Below are 20,500 nucleotides of genomic sequence, written 5' to 3'. Positions count from 1 at the left end.
GAGAAAGTCTGAGCTCCTCCGCGACAAGCGCTGCTTTTTATAGGAGCAAATACTGTAAGGACCAAGTGACATGTTCGCCCACCGTGGACGCCCTCCCCTCCCATTAAATCCATTCCTTAAGCAGCCAATTGCGTAGCTGTGACGAGAGCAAGGGGCGAGCTGGATGGAAAGACAAAGACAGAAAGGGGAAAGCTGATCTTCCCTTCCCACTCATCTTCCCTCAAAGCGACTCAGGTAGCTGCTGCAGCCCTCCCAGACTCGTACCGATCATTAAACAACTCAAATTGAAGATGTTTGCCCTCTTCTCTTTGTTCTAAATAAAAAGTGAAAAGAGTGATCAATGCACAAGAGCCTTTTACACTATGTAACAAAAAGGACATTAAATCCTTTCAGTACTGTGCAAAAGTATTGAGCCACACCTCCTTTTAAAAATATTTAGATAGGATTATTGAACATAGGTGCAACGATCTATTGAGAAATGTGAAAACACACACGAACATGAACTATATAAGACAAAAACAGTGCAGTGTTTATTATGACCACCCTTCATGCTTTCTTGCAGTTTCTTTAAATAGTTTTCAGAATTAGCTCTAAAAAGTCCTCCAGGATTCTCAGAGGACATTCAATGCTCTTCTCTGGATGTTGGTTACCTTTTCTTCAGTTCTCAATATTGCTAAGCTCTGGGTTCTTCAGAGGCCAATCCATGGTCCATGACTGATGTGTTCCATTGTGCATTTTTGAATCCACGTGCTTTCGCAGCATTGACCGTATGTTTGGGATCATTGTCATGCTAAAAAATGAAGCCAATCATATGCAAATGGTATTGTATGGTGGACTGAAATCTGTCTTTACTTTTCTACATTAATAATTCCATCAATTTTGGAAAGATCCCCAAAACCACAGGCTTAAATGCATCTCTCTACCATAATAGAGCTTTCACTGAGTTTTACAGATGGCTGCAGACACTCACTGTTGTACGTCCCCCTGACCTCGTCAATACCTAATCGTAATGATTTAAACAAAAAAAAAACAAAAAAAATCACTTCATAAGACCTGTTGCCACTGATTTTCAGACCCATTCGTGTTTTTTTATTTGGCATTCCTCAAACTTTTTCTCCCTGTACAAAAATAAAAAACATTTAGCTCCTTGGAGCAAAATGTAAAGAAAAAACAAAAAAAAACGAGGGGTTGCTTAAGACTTTTGCACATTATTGCACATTTTAATTTTTAACATTTTTAAATGACTTTAGATGCATGTTTGGAAACGTGAGGCATTGCCCGTTCATTATAGGAAATATTAAACTTTTAAAATGTCACTGTCCAGGTCACAAAAGCATAACTTCTTATATGGTGTTGTTAATCAAAATACACATTCATTACTTGAGCTTAACTAAACATTACCTATTTCCCCTTTCTGCTTTATGGATACTTTCATTGATGAATCAGAAGTTCATACACAAACATCTGTAAGTGACAAATTAAAGCACTGTTTCTTCGTGGGACAAAAAATGTTGATGACAGCAGTTATCCTTTATGAAAATAATGTGACACACTGAATACTCTTTTTTCCTTTTACAATTTCTAAGACCTGTGTCAATAAATTCTAATTGAAATTTTATTTGGGAGCAAACAAGAAACGATTATGCTATCAAAACACCTGGACAAGCATCAGAATATGGATGGATGGAAGTCATTTAAAGTGGCCAGTTTCCTGGAGGTAACCGTACCATGAAGCAGCAAAACAACCCCATGCTGGCATAATACTACCAACACCATGCTTGACATTTGTACAGTGTTCTTAGGTTTGAAAGTGTCAGTTTTGGAGCAGGGCCTTCTTTCTTGGTCGGCACCATTATAAATACAAATAACTTGAACTTGCAGGTTCTTAAACTGAAGATCTTGGAATCTGCAGTTGGTTAGAAATGGCTCCAAGAGACCTTCCCAGTTTGTATAAATCTACAATTCTTCTTAGATCTTCACTGAAATTCATTGTTCTCAGTATTGTTTAAAACAATAAGCACTCTCAAACAAATCCTTTTTTCCCTGGCAAAGAGAAATTACCAGTTGTAGTCAACCATGGCCTTGGTCGTGTCAAAGTAAAATATATTGTAGAATCTTTAATGTGGGCATCCATGTATTTGTTTGTTTTTTGTGACTGTTCAGACTTGTCTGCACAGAATTTACATTAAAATGCATCAACTACTCATGCATCCAGGCGAAGGACATCTAAGAAGCATAATAGGAATGATTACTCAACTCTCAGGTTTCCATGTCTGCTTCTGCATTGGAGTATAATCAAAGCATAACTAAAATAGCCACTTGTTACAATCAGAATATGCACAAGAGCATCTCTGAATGCACAAAAACAGATTGGATTAGCTGGTTTGATGAGTCTAGATTTTTACTGTGACATGCTTTGTATCACGCTGCTGGCGGTGGTATAATTGTGTAAGGGATATTTTTTTGCATATTCATATAATCATCATAATAAATGATAAATGAATTATAAATAATATAATTCTTACTCTGGACTGTTTTAATGTCTGCAAAAACCGTCTTTACTTATTAGTAGATTAAGCACAAATATATAGTTAAACTAACAGTGTAGCTTACTCTTAACTCAAATAATAATGTAGAGAATGTCAAACACAACAGAAACTACAATAACACAGGCTGAAACAGAGGATGATTGTCTCTGTTTCTGTCTCACAGTAGAGTTGGTTGATGGGAAGTTTATACCAAAAAAACATTGATTCATGTAACAACCTTCGATGTTTTCCACACCATTCGCTTCTCACCCAGAGTTCATTCACTAAGCTGCTTTCACGCCTGCCTCGTGTTATATAGTCATAACAAACCCTGGGGGCCTTCAGCACTGTAGTCTGACTTGTTTTTTTAGGGTGAGAAAACTCCAGCCAAACACAAACACCACCCAGTTTCTTGAAATTTCAATTTTTCATCCAAGAGAAACTCATACCATAGTTAATTAATATGCTTTAACAGAAAAACAAATTACATTTGTAAAGGATGTTTGCTTATTTTCCAGGTCTGAAAAGGAATATTCACACATTATTTGTATAAAGTGCATAACTGCAGAGAAAAGTTTCAAGTTGCATTCTCATTAAGAGTCAAGGACACAGAATACTCGTCTCCCACCTGTCTGGGCTCAGTCCCTGAGGTCTGCAGGTGCCTCTGGCTGTTGAAAAGGTCAATCCATTCTAATGCCGGTGTAATCCACACTCAAAACAACATGTTTGTTTCTCCAAGATAAGACTATGTTTAAAGAAACTGGAAAATGTATTACCGTATTTTCACACACCCTGAAGGCAAATTGAATTTTTATGTATGTTTTTGCAATATAGCATTTGTAAAAGTAATTGCATACCCTTCCCCCCACTATTCAAGGTTATTATTTAAAAAGCAAATATAGTAATATATTGATATAAACATGCCTTTAATAATAATGAGAGGGAATACTTTGTTTTCTGAAATACTCAGACCAGCCTGCTTGATACCAACAACAATGCCACCTTCAAAGTCACTCGAATCATCTTTCTTCCTCATTCAGTCTGAACTTGTTTTGACAATGTTAACACAGGCATACCTAATAAAGTGATGGGTAACTGTATAAGATATTCCTACAGCAAGAGATTCAAGAAGATGTTTTGTGTATTTGTTTTTTTTTTCCCCTAAATTCTTCTCAGTGATTTGAAGTAATCTGTAAGCAGCATGGTTTAACTTTTAAAGTTATCCATACAAAACAACTGTGTTTGGCTCAAACGACATATTGTCAATGGACTATTAGTTAAATGTTATGTAATGCAATTAGGTATATGGCAAATGTCATTAAAGCTAAAGGCTACCATCCAAACTTTGACGAAGAAACCAGAAAAACCTTGCCTTTATAAAAGAGCATCATAGAGATATCCAAGTTAAGTTTTATTTGGTGGGATTTTAATTTCTCCAGACGGAGTTTATAAACTGATGTCTATCATCATGTTGACCAAATAAAACTTTAATCTAAGTGCCTTTCAAACAGTAAAGGTGCTTAATTTACTGTGTCTTTACTCTCTTGTGAGGCAGAGCTGTGGTCAAGCTGTTGCTAGTTGGCTGTATTACGCTTAAGTAAAAACATAGAGGGTATCTAAAATGCAAACAAATTAAATCTTTATCTTCCTATGCATAGTGAACAGAGACACACCATTTATTTTAAATGGAGTGTAACAGGCAAGCTTTTATCCTTTGTTTATTATTGTAAATAGTAATAAATGTCAAATGCTATATGCATCTCACCTGGTAGCTGGGACCTAACTGCTAACAAGGGAAAAGTGTTTTTCATTATTGTAAAAATACTGTGGCCGTTTCTATGGTAGAAATTCTACATGCACATAATTTGCAAAGAACATATATTTTCAATCGCAAATACACTTTGCACGAAGCACACAAATTTTTATCGTTCTAGCATTTGCATACAGATATTTTTATTTGAAAAATCATTAAATATATCTTCTGTCACTTTTAAGCCATGTGTGGAAATAGTCTTTTGCTGAGCTAATTAATCTGAGAAGATTCTGGCCATCTGAGGGATTCTGTAGCTTTTCATTTGACTGTAAGACTTTTTGCTGGGGTCACTAAGTGTAGGTGATGTCCACAGAATTTACATAAAGATGGACTTAGTATTGGTTCCATCCATCCATCCATCCATCCATCCATCCATCCATCCATCCATCCATCCATCCATCCATCACTCTATCCAAAAACATTGACACAGAACAAAGGAATGCTGTGTACACAATGAAATGGCAAATTATTAACAATAATAATTAGACGGGCATTTGGAAACCACATCATCAAACAAAGCAAATGAGCTATGGCAGCTTTAAAGATCCAAACCAAAATATACTGGGTTCAGTTTTCGCTTGTTCCCCATTTTTCTTCCAAGTTTCACAACACCAGCTCAGTGTTTTTTTGATAATATCCTTGAAAGACAACAAAGCACTGAAAACATACAACAACAAATGCGAACATTAACAAGAAGTGCTTAGAAGCTCTCAGGATATGAGGCAGAGTAAGAGAAGGTTAACAATGTTAAGTCATGCGTTAAAAACAAATGAGAAAAATACTGGTTAATTCTAAAGGCCGCAGGTAGCATTTGGCATGAAAGAATATCTAATGTAATAGATGTCTGTTTTTGTAAGTTGTAAAAGAAATAAGTTGTACACGTTGAGGTTGGGATAAAAAAAATCTTCCCTAGATCTATAACCTTGTGTTCAAATTGCCATTCCTAAGGGTCTAAGCCCTGCTTTATGCATTCCCTATGTTCTTTTCTGCCAAAAGCTACTCTTTCATTTTTATCTGCATTTTACACAACGTGTGTGTGTGTGTGTGTGTGTGTGTGTGTGTGTGTGTGTGTGTGTGTGTGTGTGTGTGTGTGTGTGTGTGTGTGTGTGTGTGTGTGTGTGTCAATTAAAAATATTTGAAATCATTGAATTTATTCATTCACACTAAACTGAATGCCCGCTTCAGGCTGATGGGGTTTTCTTATTCAAAACTAAAGTACTGGTGAAATCAACACAATTTGTACTGTGGAGGACATCAAAGTCAAATTTTCTATTTTCTCACAGTCTATTTGCCAGACGGTGATATGTTTCACTAAGATTTGCAAACCTTACGTGGTGGAAAATTCGGGGCATTGTGAAAGTCAGTAGGATTAATTATCTGAAAACTCTTCCTGTGTGCAAAAACTGTGTTAACCCACTGTGTGTAGATAATGTGCAGGTCAGTGGAAACCATGAGCTGCTGGTAGAGCTAAAGGACAAATCATTAAAACACATTCTCTTGGGAAGATTAATGTGCCAAAACAGATAAATGCATAGTACAGATAACAGCACTCAGTGTGCCAATACAAATTCTGAACATGTTGCCTCACAGGAGCCAAACAGTGTGACTGATACGCTGTGACTTGACTCTGACACTGTCTTGTATCTGCTCTTCTCTGACACTGATGAATAGGCCTCACAATCAAAGTCAGTTAATGAAAACTTAAATCATTTGCAAAATTGCAGTTCTTCTGGCACTAACATATTTTCATTAATAAGAAAATTGCATTTCTCATCACACCATAAATTGTCACACCTTACAGATAGTGTCCTGATTCTACAGTTTGATGCTCACACCAATATAAATGGCTGAACAGGTCCAGGTTTGATCATATCATTCTGAGCTTATTGTTAAGCCGCAGTGCCATCTTCTTCAATCACCACCTGTCGAGGGGGCATGCAGAAACACGTCTACCAATCCTTGTCTTGACATCCAAGTTACTGATTTGGAATCTTAAAAATAATAAATTCATCTCAGACTTTTTATGCATCACATATCATATACAGGATAACAATGATGACACCAAAATAAATTGAAACTCCAAGGAGCATTTTAACAACAAGTTTTGATAATTTTGGTATGAATCTCCTCAAGGCTATATATAAAAATATATCGGTATGAAAATATCTGGTTTGTCTGTCTTAAAATAGTTAACAATCCAATACAGAGCTTTAGTTATAGCTGACAATTAAACTGATCAGTGGTGAATAGCAAACATTGAACATCATTGTTTGTTTCGTTTTAATCAGTTAGAACTTAATTGACCTTGGTCATATTAACTGTAGTAGAAACTAAAGGGTAATTTTATCCTTAATCCTAACTATTTCACTTTTTATTGTTTGTAACATCATTTTCTAAAAACTAAATTTAAGATGGATCATTAGCATATAGTATCCCAGTTTAGGTCCACTACAGTACCCGTTCATGTCACTGATAAAGCTTTGCCACTAATGCATAATCTTGCTACAATTTCTATCCATATTTTTGTGACTTTGTGGTGTTGTCCGCCTCAATTAGCACTAATTAAACTGAATTTTCAATGGAAGATACTGAGAACAATGACCCTCTTTATAGAGAACTTGATAACAGATTTTAAAAAATTCTGCTTTACTGTATGGATTTCTTTTTGCTAATTATCCTAAGTGATATCCATAAATGAATTAAACCACGAAGCAGCTCCTGGAACTTACATGAACTGTTATTTTAAAGCCCATACATGTAAACAAATACACAATTATACATAACACTCACAAATAATAAAAATGTGTTTCAATGCACAGAATACAAGTTTGCAACAAATGTTTGCTATACATGTAGTAAACAAACAAGTATTCTGAATATAAGTCAGCATCACTGTTGACAGTTCTTTCCCCTCATTCTCTTTCAGTCATGACTACTTCCACTGGCAGGATTTCTTTCTGTTAAAAGGGAGTTTTTCCCTCCCACTCTCACCAAGTGCTTGCTCGTGGAGCCAAATGAGACTGTTGGGCTAATAATGTAGGCTCTTTACTTTGCAGTACACAGAGCATTAAGGCAACAGTGGTCCACTGTGGCCATTTCACGCTTTGCCTCTCCAAAACATGAAATGGAGAAGTTGCATTAGCAGCAGGGGGAGATAATATATTTAAAGCCACAAAGTACTTGACCATCAGCTAGGGGGCTAATATATATTTACATGTAAATGTATTAATAACTCTGTTTAAACACTTTCTTATGATTATTTTCATGTTTGCTTGAAATAAAATACCTCCCTCTGCTGTTATTCCAGTTTAGTACAACTTCTGCATGAGTGCACATTTCATGTTTTGGAGAGGCAAAGAGTGAAATGGACACGGTGGACCGGCGTGTCTATTACACACTTTGTTGTGATATTATTTCAAGCATAACATAGCTTGTCTTTCAGCTGTATAATGTAGTTGTTGTTTTTTTAGTTGTTGAAAAAAAAATGTTATATATATTGGGCAGTGTGATGGTACAGGTTAGCACTGTTGCCTCACAGCAAGAAGGTCCTTCGTTCAAATCCACCATCTGGTCATGGCTTTTCTGTGTAGAGAAACAATGAACTATGGATCCTTGAGACAGCTGTTGATAATACCCTGTTACTAAAAAAATATGCTAAAGGCTCATTTGTGTACACAAACATAAACAGTGAAGAAAAAATGACAACCTTTGGAGGGATATTAATAACACATTTGTATTGTATTCATCCTGGGTGTTTACTTTTCATGATACTAATATACTTACATTTCATTTCAGAGAAATATTACACTTTTTACACCACTGAACATACATATCACATTTATTTCTGGGGTGATAAATTGTTAGAATATGTATTATTACATCAGCAATGTTATATTATAATAATAATGTAATAATCTTAAAATACATTTGCTTTCTATGAAACAATCCTAAACAGTGATATCAGTACATCCACAGAGAAAAGTAATGATTGAACTGAAAGGTATGTATCCATGGACTCATGCATATTTGGACAAACATGCATACAAAGACACACACACATACACACACACACATACACAAAGGCTTATGTTTAGCACACTTTGACGGATGAAGTAGGCTTTTGTGTGTGTGTGTGTGTGTGTGTGTGTGTGTGTGTGTGTGTGTGTGTGTGTGTGTGTGTGTGTGTGTGTGTGTGTGTGTGTGTGTGTGTGAGAAGGATTCAGTTCAGCCATGCATAATTCAGATTTAGAAAAACAAAGGCCTGCTTATGTCATAACAGTTTAAGCTACACATTCTTGCACGTTAGGCAGAAGAGACTAAAATCCAGCTTCCTGGTAAACAGGATGAGAGCACATTCAGCATCTTTAGCTTGTAGGTGTCTTCCTATAAAGGTGTTTCCTCATTTTATAAGCAGACAAAATTGATGCAAGTCTTTTTAAATAGCTCTTTACGTGTGTTTATATTTATTATAATTACTGCACATGCTGTTTTCCACACAGGCCTTCACAATTTGTAATCATATTACAAAAAAAAGAAAAACTTCTCAAAGGTCACTATATATTGCAGTAATGGGAACTCATCCACTGTACTTCTCATGCCCTCTGCTGGCTGGATGATGGACCCGCAACTCACATCCACCTATTTCAGCTTGTCTACCAAAGCTTTTGCATATTTTACTGTTTATTAATGTTTCTGTGAATTTTCAGTGCAAATAAAAAGGCAGAAGTTTAACAGTTAGCTGAAACTTATCGTTTGCAAGGTTAAATCATGCATTTTCAGTCTTTACAAATTACATATTTTAATGCATGTGCTGGCTCTACCTTCAGCTTCTGTTCAAACTGAATGCACACGCAGTGTTGCTGATTTACAAAATGAGATAAATTTCATTAGATGGCACCCTCACAGCAAGAGGGCTCCGAGTTCCCACCTCCTGTGTGACGTTTGGATGTTCTGCCTCTATCTGTGTGGGTTTTCTCTAGGAAACAGTCCAAAGGCATGCTTATTAGAGTAACTGGTGAGAGTGTGTCTGGTTAACTTTGTGATGACTGCTGACTTAAAAACATCCAAGCACAGCTGGATAAGTGGTTAAGATATAAAATGTTTCAATAAAATTGTATATACTGGTTATATCTGGAAATGTTGCGGATGAAGATTTGTGCAAATGGGTGTGGCTGTGGCTCAGGACATCCAACAGGTCATCTTCTAATCAGAAGGTAGGTGGTTTGATCCATGGCTGTTCCAGTCTGCAGTTCTCAGGTTGGGCAAAATATTGAACCCCGACCTGCTCCTGATGCATTCATCAGGAGGTGAATGTTAGCTAGAAAGCACTTAAACATAAAAAGAGGTTTGAGTGCTCAAACAGAGTTAAAAAAAAAACAAAAAAACCCCAGCACATTTACCATTTAGCAAATTTCATGCTCCAGAATTGAAAGTAAATATTCTTGTGTGCATTGTGAAAATATTGTTCATAATGTTTTAATCAGTGAGCTTAATATGGATAGTGTGAAGATAAAAGCCTAAAGAATAACAAAAAGACGTCTGTTATTTTTCAGTTTCAAATGATTTTTCAGGTTCCAGGGACAGCACAAGAGCAGCAATGATTAAGACCACATGGCCACTCCCTGTCAGGGAGAATTGTTCTGTAACCTCTCTGCTTGCAATTATTCTGTCTATCTCCACTGCAGTTATCATAAAAAAAGCATTCATCTTATGATCCTTCTCTTCAGCTTAAGAGCTACGGGGAGCTGGAGCCTATCCTCAGCTGTCATAGAGCAAAAAGCAGGGTATGTACACCCTCAAAAGGGCCCAAGTCTATTACATAGCTAAAACAGAGACGACATTTATTCATAGCCAATTTAGAATCACCAATTAATGCATGTCTCCAAACTCCACACATAAAAACCCACAGCGAGTATACAAGCAGCAATGCAAAACATTCTGCTTTTCTTGTCTTTTTTCTTTATTTTTTTAAATATGTCTTGAAAATTATTGCATTCATACAGACAAATACATGATCAGGACACTAATGTGTCATTATTGTATATACTTTTAGTTCTCACAGGAAAGGTTAAATGCATAATTCAACAGAAAGTCTGAGTTCTGAAGGTCCCTTTTTAATGTAGAATATCCTTTTACTACTTTACTCTCAACAACAGTCTGTCTAACTCACTGTAAAAGCAGGTGTCTTGCTGTCAGTGTTATTATTGTTAACTTATTGCAAGTGTGAAGACACACACACAAAAAAGTACTGAAACAAAATTATGCACTTACAAAAGAAACTAAAATTAAAGGGTGGGGGACAGCTAGATTCCCTTTAACAGTTGGTCACTTTAGTCTAAGGAGACTAAGGTGACCTGTTGCATATTGAGACTTTAATGTCTACCTGACTGTGAGTCTGAGGATTTCACAAACTGATTATGCATTTCTGTGTTACAGTTTGTCTTCTGTTCTAAAGTTCTCATGTCTTCCTCCTGAAAATCCCTCTTAGTATGAAAAGAGCAAACTCATGCTAAAAATAAACTAAAATTACATTAAGATTTTTTTTAAAAAAAAGTTATAATAACTGTGCTTAACATGCAAATCAAATACTGCATCTGATTAACCTAATAGTACCATTAGTAGTCTTGTACTGATGTAGATGCTAAAGGTGGAGTTAAATCTACTTAATATCTCTTTTGGTAGTTTAATCTATAGGAACACATTTTATGAGATGATAACAAGGTCTTTAAAAGCAGAGCACTTTAAAGCTGTTAAACAAATAAAAGGAAGTACAGCCAGTATCACGGCAGCTGGTAAAAGAAATGTATTCACATGACTTTCCAGATTCAAATTATGCAATCACGGTGTTTGATAAACTCTTCTGAGTTTCTGAGATTTTAATTTCAAATAATGGTACAGTCATATAATATGCTGTGCGCTGTATAATAATATACCATAAGGCAGATAATTACTTGGGACAGGCCAAAAGTAGACGGCAGTTTGCTGATAAATGCAAATTATGAAATTACAAGGATGCACAGATAGTATCACTAACATAAAGTTACATTGAAAAATATATTGCTTGATACTGGTGGGGAAAGTGAGCTCAGGCGATCCTGACTATAACTGTCAGATATACTGGCTTTTAAATAACCTGATGGTGGAGTATAAATGCCTCCTACATCTCCTTATGCAGCATTTTGAACTTTTTTTTCATTGTACTTTTTGTGTAAACTTCACAAAATATCACGTTACTGCTTTTCGCCAGGACGTGGTGAAAGGGCACTAGGGCCACACGGACACCGGGCCTGCCCGGTGCAATCTGAACCTAGGTTATGAAGTTCAGAGGCCAGCGTCTAACTAACCATCCAGCACTCTCTACCTGTGGAGCTCCACGTAACTCTGCCGCTCTTCCTACAGATCTCAGATGCGAAACCAGTGCTTACTTAAACTCCCCGTTGTTTGCATTATATACTGAAGGACAAAATATTTGGTTTTGAAACATGAGCGGACTGTCACCAGAGACTTTCCCCCCTAATGGACCACGAAAGGTAGGCGCTTACCGAAGTAAATCCAACTCTTATTTTGGGCTTAAAGTGACAAAACTTTATGTTAGTTGTCACCGTACACTTCCAGACCTACTGCCTATAGCTTAAGGCTAGTAGCAAGGAGCTAAAAACGAGCAAATAATACAGGCTGAAATCTAAGATTATAAATTACACTGACTACCGTGAAAAGTGGAAGTGTTATCTGTTCTTAATTGGAATATAGTCGGTATTTTATTTCAGTGTAATTCTTGAAAGAAACAACGTTGTGTTGTTTTATTTAATAATCAAATCATAAATTCGATTTTCTTGCTTTATACGCGTCATGTGTAAAACTGAGCAGACCAAGTCAGAAAAGCTCATTAACATCGCTACTACATAGTTTGTAGTTGTCGTCAGCCAAGCTGGCAAATGAAAAGCCAGTATTTTACCCTATAATATAGCCTAGATAACTGAGGAGCTGCGATGACGAACCCTCAGCACGTATGAGGATATTTTATCCTGTACAACCACCTGACTATGTTTCTTTCTGTTTACTTACCATTTGAACCACCAGTTGAACATATATGAGCTCGGCCACCAGAGGGCCTTCTAAGCAGAAGCCTATTTCATACCGAGCAAGTAATATTAGGTTTCACTGTAGGTTCAGTGCTCTTAGATGCAAGTAACCAGACATTTTGTATTTAAAAACAGTGTTAGAGGAGTTGTATTCATTTAGGTATCCATATATTTATTATTTATTTAGATCTTTAAGCCAGAGACCATATTTCGATCACTTCACAGCAGTGACATCAGTGAGCTCTTGGACTACATACATGTGTGAAATTGAACTTTACAAACTACAAACCAGATTAAAACAAAAAACTGTTCCAGAATGTTTGTTGTTTTTATCTAAGCCCCCACTTCTCGCACTCTTTACTGGGTCGGATTACACACATCTTTAAACATAATCTTTATTTTGCGCTCAGCTAGACACCAGTAAAGTTTTATGACTGCATCTTGAAGTGTTTTGACGCTAGTGTGCTGACAAATGTATTGACAGACACATAAACTCCTGCCAGTGTGCTCAAAATTGCCTTTGTCGTGATCACACACCCACACACAGTATCACACAGGGAAATAGTGCTACGCTGTTGCAGCTGATAACAAAAAAACTGAATGTAACATTGTAGTATTAGTGACGTATGTGTGACAGCATGTGTACACAGCTTTTGAATGTTGCAACTGTGAGAGCTCAGTGTTTTTTACATACTGTTAAGTGGTTCAATAGAGTTACTTATGTAACACAAATTATAGGAAAATCACATGTTTAGTGTGGTTACATGTTATATGGTTTTTTAACTTGATTTATAAAGATTTATAAATTAATTATTTGCATTTATATATTATAAATGCATAAATAAATATATATGAATAAACATATTTTTCTGAGCAAAAGTAAACTATCCCATAGTGAATATGAATTAGAGGGAAGGCAGCTTAAAACAACTACTAACTGTACTACGTGGCTACTTTTGACAAAGGACAACTTTATAAATACAGCTTTTTCACTTCTCCCTATTCATCTTTGGATATTAGAGCTCCAAAAGTATGGGGCCATTTCTTCCATATCTTATTTCTATGTGTCTGTCTCTGGGGATCACCTGTCAGGTCAATAAATCAAATCAGTTGTATAGTTATGTGGTACATGTGGATGGAACGGCTGAAGTGATGCTGAGAGAATCATTCACTGAAATGATATGTTTTGCTTGCCCACATGGACATAAACCAGACCTGCTTCTAGAGGCACTGCTAAAGTGCTTCTCTTAATATGTTCTCATGTAGAAAACACTCTGTAACTGTGTATGTTTGCAGCGATACTTTGTTTTGATGGCTAGCCTTTTTCCCTATATTAATACAGTTATATGAATAACTGTTTTAAAGCACTATCAGCAGGAATACTTTCGAAAGGTTTTAACACTACCCCCTCCACTGATGAAATATACCAGCAATTTTTTTAAACATTATACTATAGTTTGAAAAAGAATATTTTATTTATGTGCAGTCCTCATTTAGGAGTCTTGCCTAAATGAATAAAGGGTGGGTGACTGCAAATAAAAATAAGCTAAATATGACTGTTTTGCTTACGGCTAAATGCAGCACTAAGTAAGAATATGTTCAAACAAATGTTTGTTATATGTTCTGAGATTATGTCATTCATATTTGTAAAGTTTTACAAATTATATTGGAGGGTATGGCTTCAAAATAATTTTAATTGACTAATTTATTGTTTACTTCACAAAAAAAGTGGGGGAAAAAAAGTGAAACACAGTTTCCCAGACTCCAAGGCAATGTCTTCAGTTTGCTTGTTTTGTCATCCAGTGGTTTCAAATTCACAGCATAAGGTGGCAATGAAAAGAAAACAAAAGCTCTTTCATTTGTGAAATTATTAAGCAGTTCATGCAATTGTTATCGATTTTGCTTGATGGTTAAAATGATAAAAACTTGAAAATAACAATAGAATATTGACCAAAGTGTGTTAGTGGTTTAAGTCCTTAACTGCTAATGTGAAAAAATAATTCAGGAAAAAGTACCTCATTAAATTAGTTTGTTGAAGGACAAAGTTAACATAAGTCAATATGAATAAACTGTGCAGTTAGATTTTAAATAAATGATATGCAGTTGACTGTTTGGCAAGAGCAAAGAAGTTTATCACATGTTGAATGAGTATGCATTAAACGTCACAGTAAGGTTAAGAGTTTGTGCATGGACTGTATATCAGGCACTTATAACATTTATTAATGATGTAGAAATCATCACTGTACCTTTCCTGAAATATTGTTATTTTTGTTATTGTTATTTTGTTTTTAAGGTCATTCTGCATCCTGTAATATTAGGTAGCCTACCAAAAAGTGTATAAAAGATGTATAAAAAAAAGTAAAGTATAAAAGATGGGTATAGCCACCATGACATCACCAACTGGCTGGTGAGGTCCAGTTTGAATCCTTAAGTTGAGTGTTCTTGCTGTCACCGTCTTGGTGTTTTGAAAGCATGTATGACAAAGTAGAGGTGGATCTGACTGTGAAACCACATTCTCATTGTGTAATCAGTTGTTAGTCACAAGTTAGCTTAAACTGAAAAATCTATTTTTCTTATATACATGGACTAATGTGGACTAAGTGTTTTATTTAATATGACTTAAAAAGTGTGATTAAGGCAATAAAATCATCAGGAAAGTGTTTGCAGAGGTCAGGGCAGAGGGTTATTCTCCCAAAGAAACTGGAGTATTTTTGCTACCACAGGTAACGCCCCCTGGGGGCCACAAAAAGAATGCATGTTCATTGTAGCTATGGCTATGATTTTCAGACCTGGACGCTATGGCCATCATGAACTCAGTAATGGAATACCAGCAATATGCAAGTAGTATCATGAAAACTTCTGAGTTACACATCAGGCCAGATTAATTCCCCACCATCAGTCCTTTCAGCTGTTAACATCAAATTGGTGTTATGGAGTCCTCTTGGGTAAGAAAAGGGTTTACAAAACATCTTTTATTCCTACAGCTGTGAATATTTTAAATAAGATGTCATGGAAGATGGTTATTTTAATTTTGCTCTAATTTTGAAGACCTTTTTGGATGTCATATTCTTGCATTATTACAGACTGCAGTTTTTTACTCTAAAGCCAAATGTGCCAAAAATGAATTTATGTTGCTTTGTGACTATTCTATTCTATTCAGTTCTATACTTCACTTCCTGTTCCCTAATGCCTACGCACACAAACACAAACACACACACACACACACACACACACACACACACACACATATATATATATATATATATATATATATATATATATATATATATATATATATATATATATATATATATATATATATATATATATATATATATATATATATATATGACTGACCAGAGAGATTTAAGATTACACCCATCACCGGGTCATGATTTGGTAACAAGCCCACATTGTTAGAGCCTGTTTAATTTTATTGATGGTAAATAATAATATTTTTTTAAATCCAAAATATCGAAGCAAACAGTTTAATGCAAAATACATTGGAGTGCAGTTTTGTTACAGTTTAAATGCATTATGTGACACATCTGCTTAGATACTCAGTTAAAAAACATAATTATGTTTAAGGATAAATATAATATATTAAATAATAACTGGCATTTACAGAATTCCTGATCCAGTTAGTATCACATTCAATAAACAAATAAGCACGTTATTACCAACTATCCTAATCTTGAGTGGTAGAATGGTAGAATGTTTAAATAAAAATGTTATAATGATTATTGTGCTTACATGTCAAATGCTAGTTTATTTTTGGCAGCAGAACTCTAACAAAAGGCAGTAAAAGTGGTCTATAAGCACATTTTATTAAAAAAAAAAAAAGTTCTTCAAGAAAACAATTATGTCATGCCTCCCCACACCAAAAAAAACAAAAACAAAAAAAAACTGTATGTCTAGAAACTACCCTGATTTCAGCTGAAGAGTAAATGTACCCTGTTCTCTAAATTAACCACGTGCCTAAAGGTGAGGTGGGAGGCTGTTTAAACAGTAAGTGGTGTTTCATCAGGTTCCTATTACTGTGATAGTATTATGCATAATTCACGTGGGGCTTTAAATGACCCCTGGAGTCACAGCATGGCCTCTTGGGAGTTATGAAGGCTCATTCTGCAGATTCAAAAATTATACAATGTTGGTATGATGGAGATAGAGGGAGGAGAGAGAGAGACTAGGAAGCAGAAAGGAAGAGAGGGAGATGGACCGTGGCCAATGATCAGCAAGCAGAATAACTAAAGTAGAGAGATAGAAGAGATTTCATAAAGCCTACTCATCACAGGCCGAAAATGCGACCATGTCACCGAGGATGAGCGGAGAAACAAAGCCGGATATGAAGCAAGAGGTGATGAAGAACCGCCAGGTGGTTTAGACCATCTATTAATTTTATTCATTAGTCCGGGTCATTTGATGGAAGCGCCGGCGGGGAGAACGGGTTATCGGGAAGCTTTAGATCATAGCCTGAAACACATTTTGTCCTCAATATGAAATCGAAGTCCAAAATCCGCCAATAGCGGGAGCTTCTGGACAAAACCGAATTCGCAGGTCGCATGCATTAAATAATTATCTACACCTCACGTTTTCCCTCCCTTGATGTTCTCGAACGGAGGAGTGTGGAGGAGAGAGCGATTCGACCCCGCAGCCGATGCCCGGAGAAAACAGCAGCCTGTGTGCAGGCAGCTGTGGACGACAGGAAGGTGGTACCCACGAGTCGGTGTTTATTATCTGGGATCTGACTCCGGAGGCACGTCGCTGAGGTATGGGCTGCGCTCCCAGTATCCACGTCTCTCAGAGCGGGGTGATCTACTGCCGAGACTCAGACGAATCCAACTCCCCCCACCAGACCACCACCATCTCTCAGGGCAACGCAACCACGCTCCACGGGCTCTTCATCAAGACCGATGCGGCCGAGACCATCCCTTCCGTCATCACCTACCAGAGTCGGCACTCGCGCAACAACTCGTGCCGGGATCGCAAGGAGAACAGCGGAGGGCACATCCGCATCGAGGCCGAGACGCAGACCAGCCACACCAGCGTCAAGGTACAGTGTCTGTGACAGTGGAACGCGTTGAATGAACCGAACGTGGGTATGCTGGCATATGGTCACCGCATCAGCAGAGTCGTGAGTGAAAAGCACACTTGAGAGAGGGCCATTGTTGTTGTTTGTTAGTAGATGAGGCCCAAACCTGTGGGTCCGGGATTAGAAATCTGGCTGCAGTTCATTCAATCCCTCCTCATTAACTCGCCCTGTGTCAAGCCATGCCTGCAGCCAGCCATGTGTGTAACAATGATGATAATTGAAAGTATGACGGTGGCCTTACTAAAGGATCTGGTGTAGGGAGGGTGTTATGCTGCATAATTGTATTTTAATGCACAAAATGTGTTAAGCTTAAGAATGAGCTTACACGTTGGACTGAGGACTCTGGAGCAGTGTGTAACACAATAAGAAGATAAGGGCATTTTAAGTTTCTATTGAAGAGTACCTGCAGAAGACAGACCATATTTGTATTTAGTATTTCTTTATAACATGTGTTTGCACCACAGTCCACTTCATTGTGTCCACAGGAGAGTTATAATTGCTCATAAATGCGTTACTAAGCACTTATACATGATTACATATGTACTCTGCAGTGTGTTATGAAACCATGTTCTATATAAGTGCTACACTGTTTTAAAGGCAAGGGTTACCAGAAGTTTGTACTTTACAAAAACCCCAAACTCGGGTCTAGCTTTCCCTAAAATCCCCACGTTGCGTGTTTCTCACCATCAGCCATCTCTTGTAGTCTAAATCTGTGCTATAAGAAAAGCTTGTTTGTTCATTATCTCTGAGTACAGCCCCAAAGCTCCAGGCAGAGGTTCCCGGAAGCAGACAAAGCCGTGAAATGAGCAACTGTACATCCAGTGGGTCAGTACTTCAGCAACAAAATGCAAAGTGTGTTTCAGATTGCCCAAAGTCAGAGGATCAGCTCAGATTTGAAAACTTTATACCCCATTTATACCCCATTTATGACACTGTTTGCTTTAAGATGTGTAAAAACCTATTAATCGAATAAATTAAGTCAGTATGAAGAAGATTATTATTTGAGTCATCGTGGAAAATAGAATTAATTGCTATTAATTTAATGTAATAATCTGTAATGCAGGAGTCAAGCTTTCGGAAACCGCCAAATTTTGTGGATAAATACGTTAAATGCATTTCAAAGTTTTCAGAGAACAAGTTTTTAAAAAAATAAACACTATTTTTTATACTGAAAAAAGGTAAGCGGCTCACTTAATAAACATATTCCAGATATTTAAAACGTTGATAACCACGTGAAAACTGAGACAAAACTGAGCCCAGCGCTGCTCTGCTTAGCAGTTTTCAAATCTTTTCATGAAGTTTGTGTGCTTTTTACTTGATGAAGGATTTCTCTCATGAGGAAGCATGTGAACAGATACTTCTTCATATTTATGATCAAACCCCAGAGGACATAACTGTGTTTTGCTAAGAAGTAGTCTAGCAGATGATCGTGTCATCAGACTCTCAGAATACATTAACCCATTCAGGCCTGGATGAGATTCAGACACTTTTACATAATAAAATCATCCAAGGCTAACATGGTTCCAGTTGCTTTTGATTGTTCACATTAAAAAGCTTTAAAACTGTCCTTATTTCACATTTGTCGATAGTCTTTAACACTTTTCATTCATTTTTCCTGATATTTGTCTTGTCTGCTCCTAATATGGAAGAAATTTGGCACACATGAAACGACAAGACATCGATATGACATGAGTCGTTCCCATGAATGAAAACATAAGTCACCTTAACACGAGGTTTCTTGCCAGGAGCTGAAATTATAGCAAACAGTTTGATAACATTTAGGTTCAGCAGTTGAGTACTTTTTATAGATTCGTGTCATGAGTTAAGTGTAGCTCAGACAGTGTGTGTGTGTCCTGGTTTGTCAGCAGTTCCTTACCGCTCTCTCTCAGTACCCCCCTCCACGACTGAGACAGGATCAATGATGCCATTTATTATTAAAACCATCTGCCTTACCCTGCAGGATCTCGATCATCTGCCACGGTGTTGATCACGCTCCTGTGTGTGTGTGTGCATGTTTATATACACCAGTCATTTGTTTACCCCTCTGGTCAGTACATCAGGGGTGTGAACAGTCACATGTAAAGGAGCTGATGCTGCTGACCTGTACTGGTTTCCCCACAGGGCTTCATGCCAAGGCGCTGATTTAAAAAAGGAATAAACCAACAAAAGCATGAATTGGCAGATTCTCACAATCATCCAGCCACATCTTGTTTAGAACACAGACTGTATTTAAAAGATGGAAGTAATTTCTGTGACGTGACCCACTGGTTTCTGGAGTCAGCTCCTCTTTGTTGGTGCTGATGGTTTCTGAGGTCACAAGTGACCATATTCAGACCATAGGGTGAAGTGCAAAATTATCAGCTTATGCTAGCAAACTTGGGTAGCAAGGTGCATCTGCAATACACAGACTCACATTTCTGCTTATAGTGCAGAGAAACAAACTAAAATACAGGAATTCCAGTCTTAGTTTGTTTCAGACCGCACACATGTTATTTGTTAGGTAATTTCATTAAAAATACTCAAATCAGCGCAAACACTCTAAAGACGGCTAGTTCACTAGTAGGTTATGGTTGTGACTGTTGCTCATGCAAATGTCAACTTGCACAATAGCAGATGCTAACACATTTGGTGTTGTTTTGGCACCTAATTTAGTTTTGGTAGCCTAGTGCATGTGGTGAGGCTGGGTTAGAGACACAAATGTACAAATAAATTTGTCTTTGCTAGCATTTCATAATATTTCAGGGTAGGAGAATAGAGATTGTCAGATGACAGAGAGGGAGTGTGCTGCTGCAGTTGGAGAAGATGAGGCGTTCTGAAGAAAACTGCAGCAAATCCCACGTACCTCAAGCACTGCATTTCTACAGGTTGACGTCACAGTTGGCATCCGCAATGACCAACACAACAATCATAACCACAACTATAGAGACTTTAATTAGAGGACATGAGCCATAGCAGATACCATCTGCCCGTGTTAGCACTCCTGTTA

At 37.0% G+C, this 20,500-nt stretch overlaps 1 protein-coding gene across 2 annotated transcripts in view; it reads left to right on the top strand.

The window, feature by feature from the left end:
- The first annotated feature begins 11,694 nt into the window (after positions 1 to 11,694).
- Positions 11,695 to 20,500, top strand: part of pde8b (phosphodiesterase 8B) — a 53,278-nt gene continuing 44,472 nt past the window's right edge. Inside the window, exon 1 of one of the 2 annotated variants that reach the window (XM_039615020.1) lies at positions 11,695 to 11,870. In XM_039615020.1, coding sequence (XP_039470954.1) covers positions 11,823 to 11,870 — 48 coding nt within the window. In that variant the 5' untranslated portion in view covers positions 11,695 to 11,822. Of the gene's footprint in view, positions 11,871 to 16,732; positions 17,476 to 20,500 lie in introns of those variants that run through there. The other variant, XM_031734360.2, reaches the window with a different exon arrangement.

This window comes from Oreochromis aureus, linkage group 7 (assembly GCF_013358895.1).
Source record: "Oreochromis aureus strain Israel breed Guangdong linkage group 7, ZZ_aureus, whole genome shotgun sequence".
Taxonomy (NCBI): domain Eukaryota; kingdom Metazoa; phylum Chordata; class Actinopteri; order Cichliformes; family Cichlidae; genus Oreochromis; species Oreochromis aureus.
The sequence above is the reverse complement of the archived record's forward strand: the minus strand, read 5'-3'. Positions and strand labels throughout refer to the sequence as shown.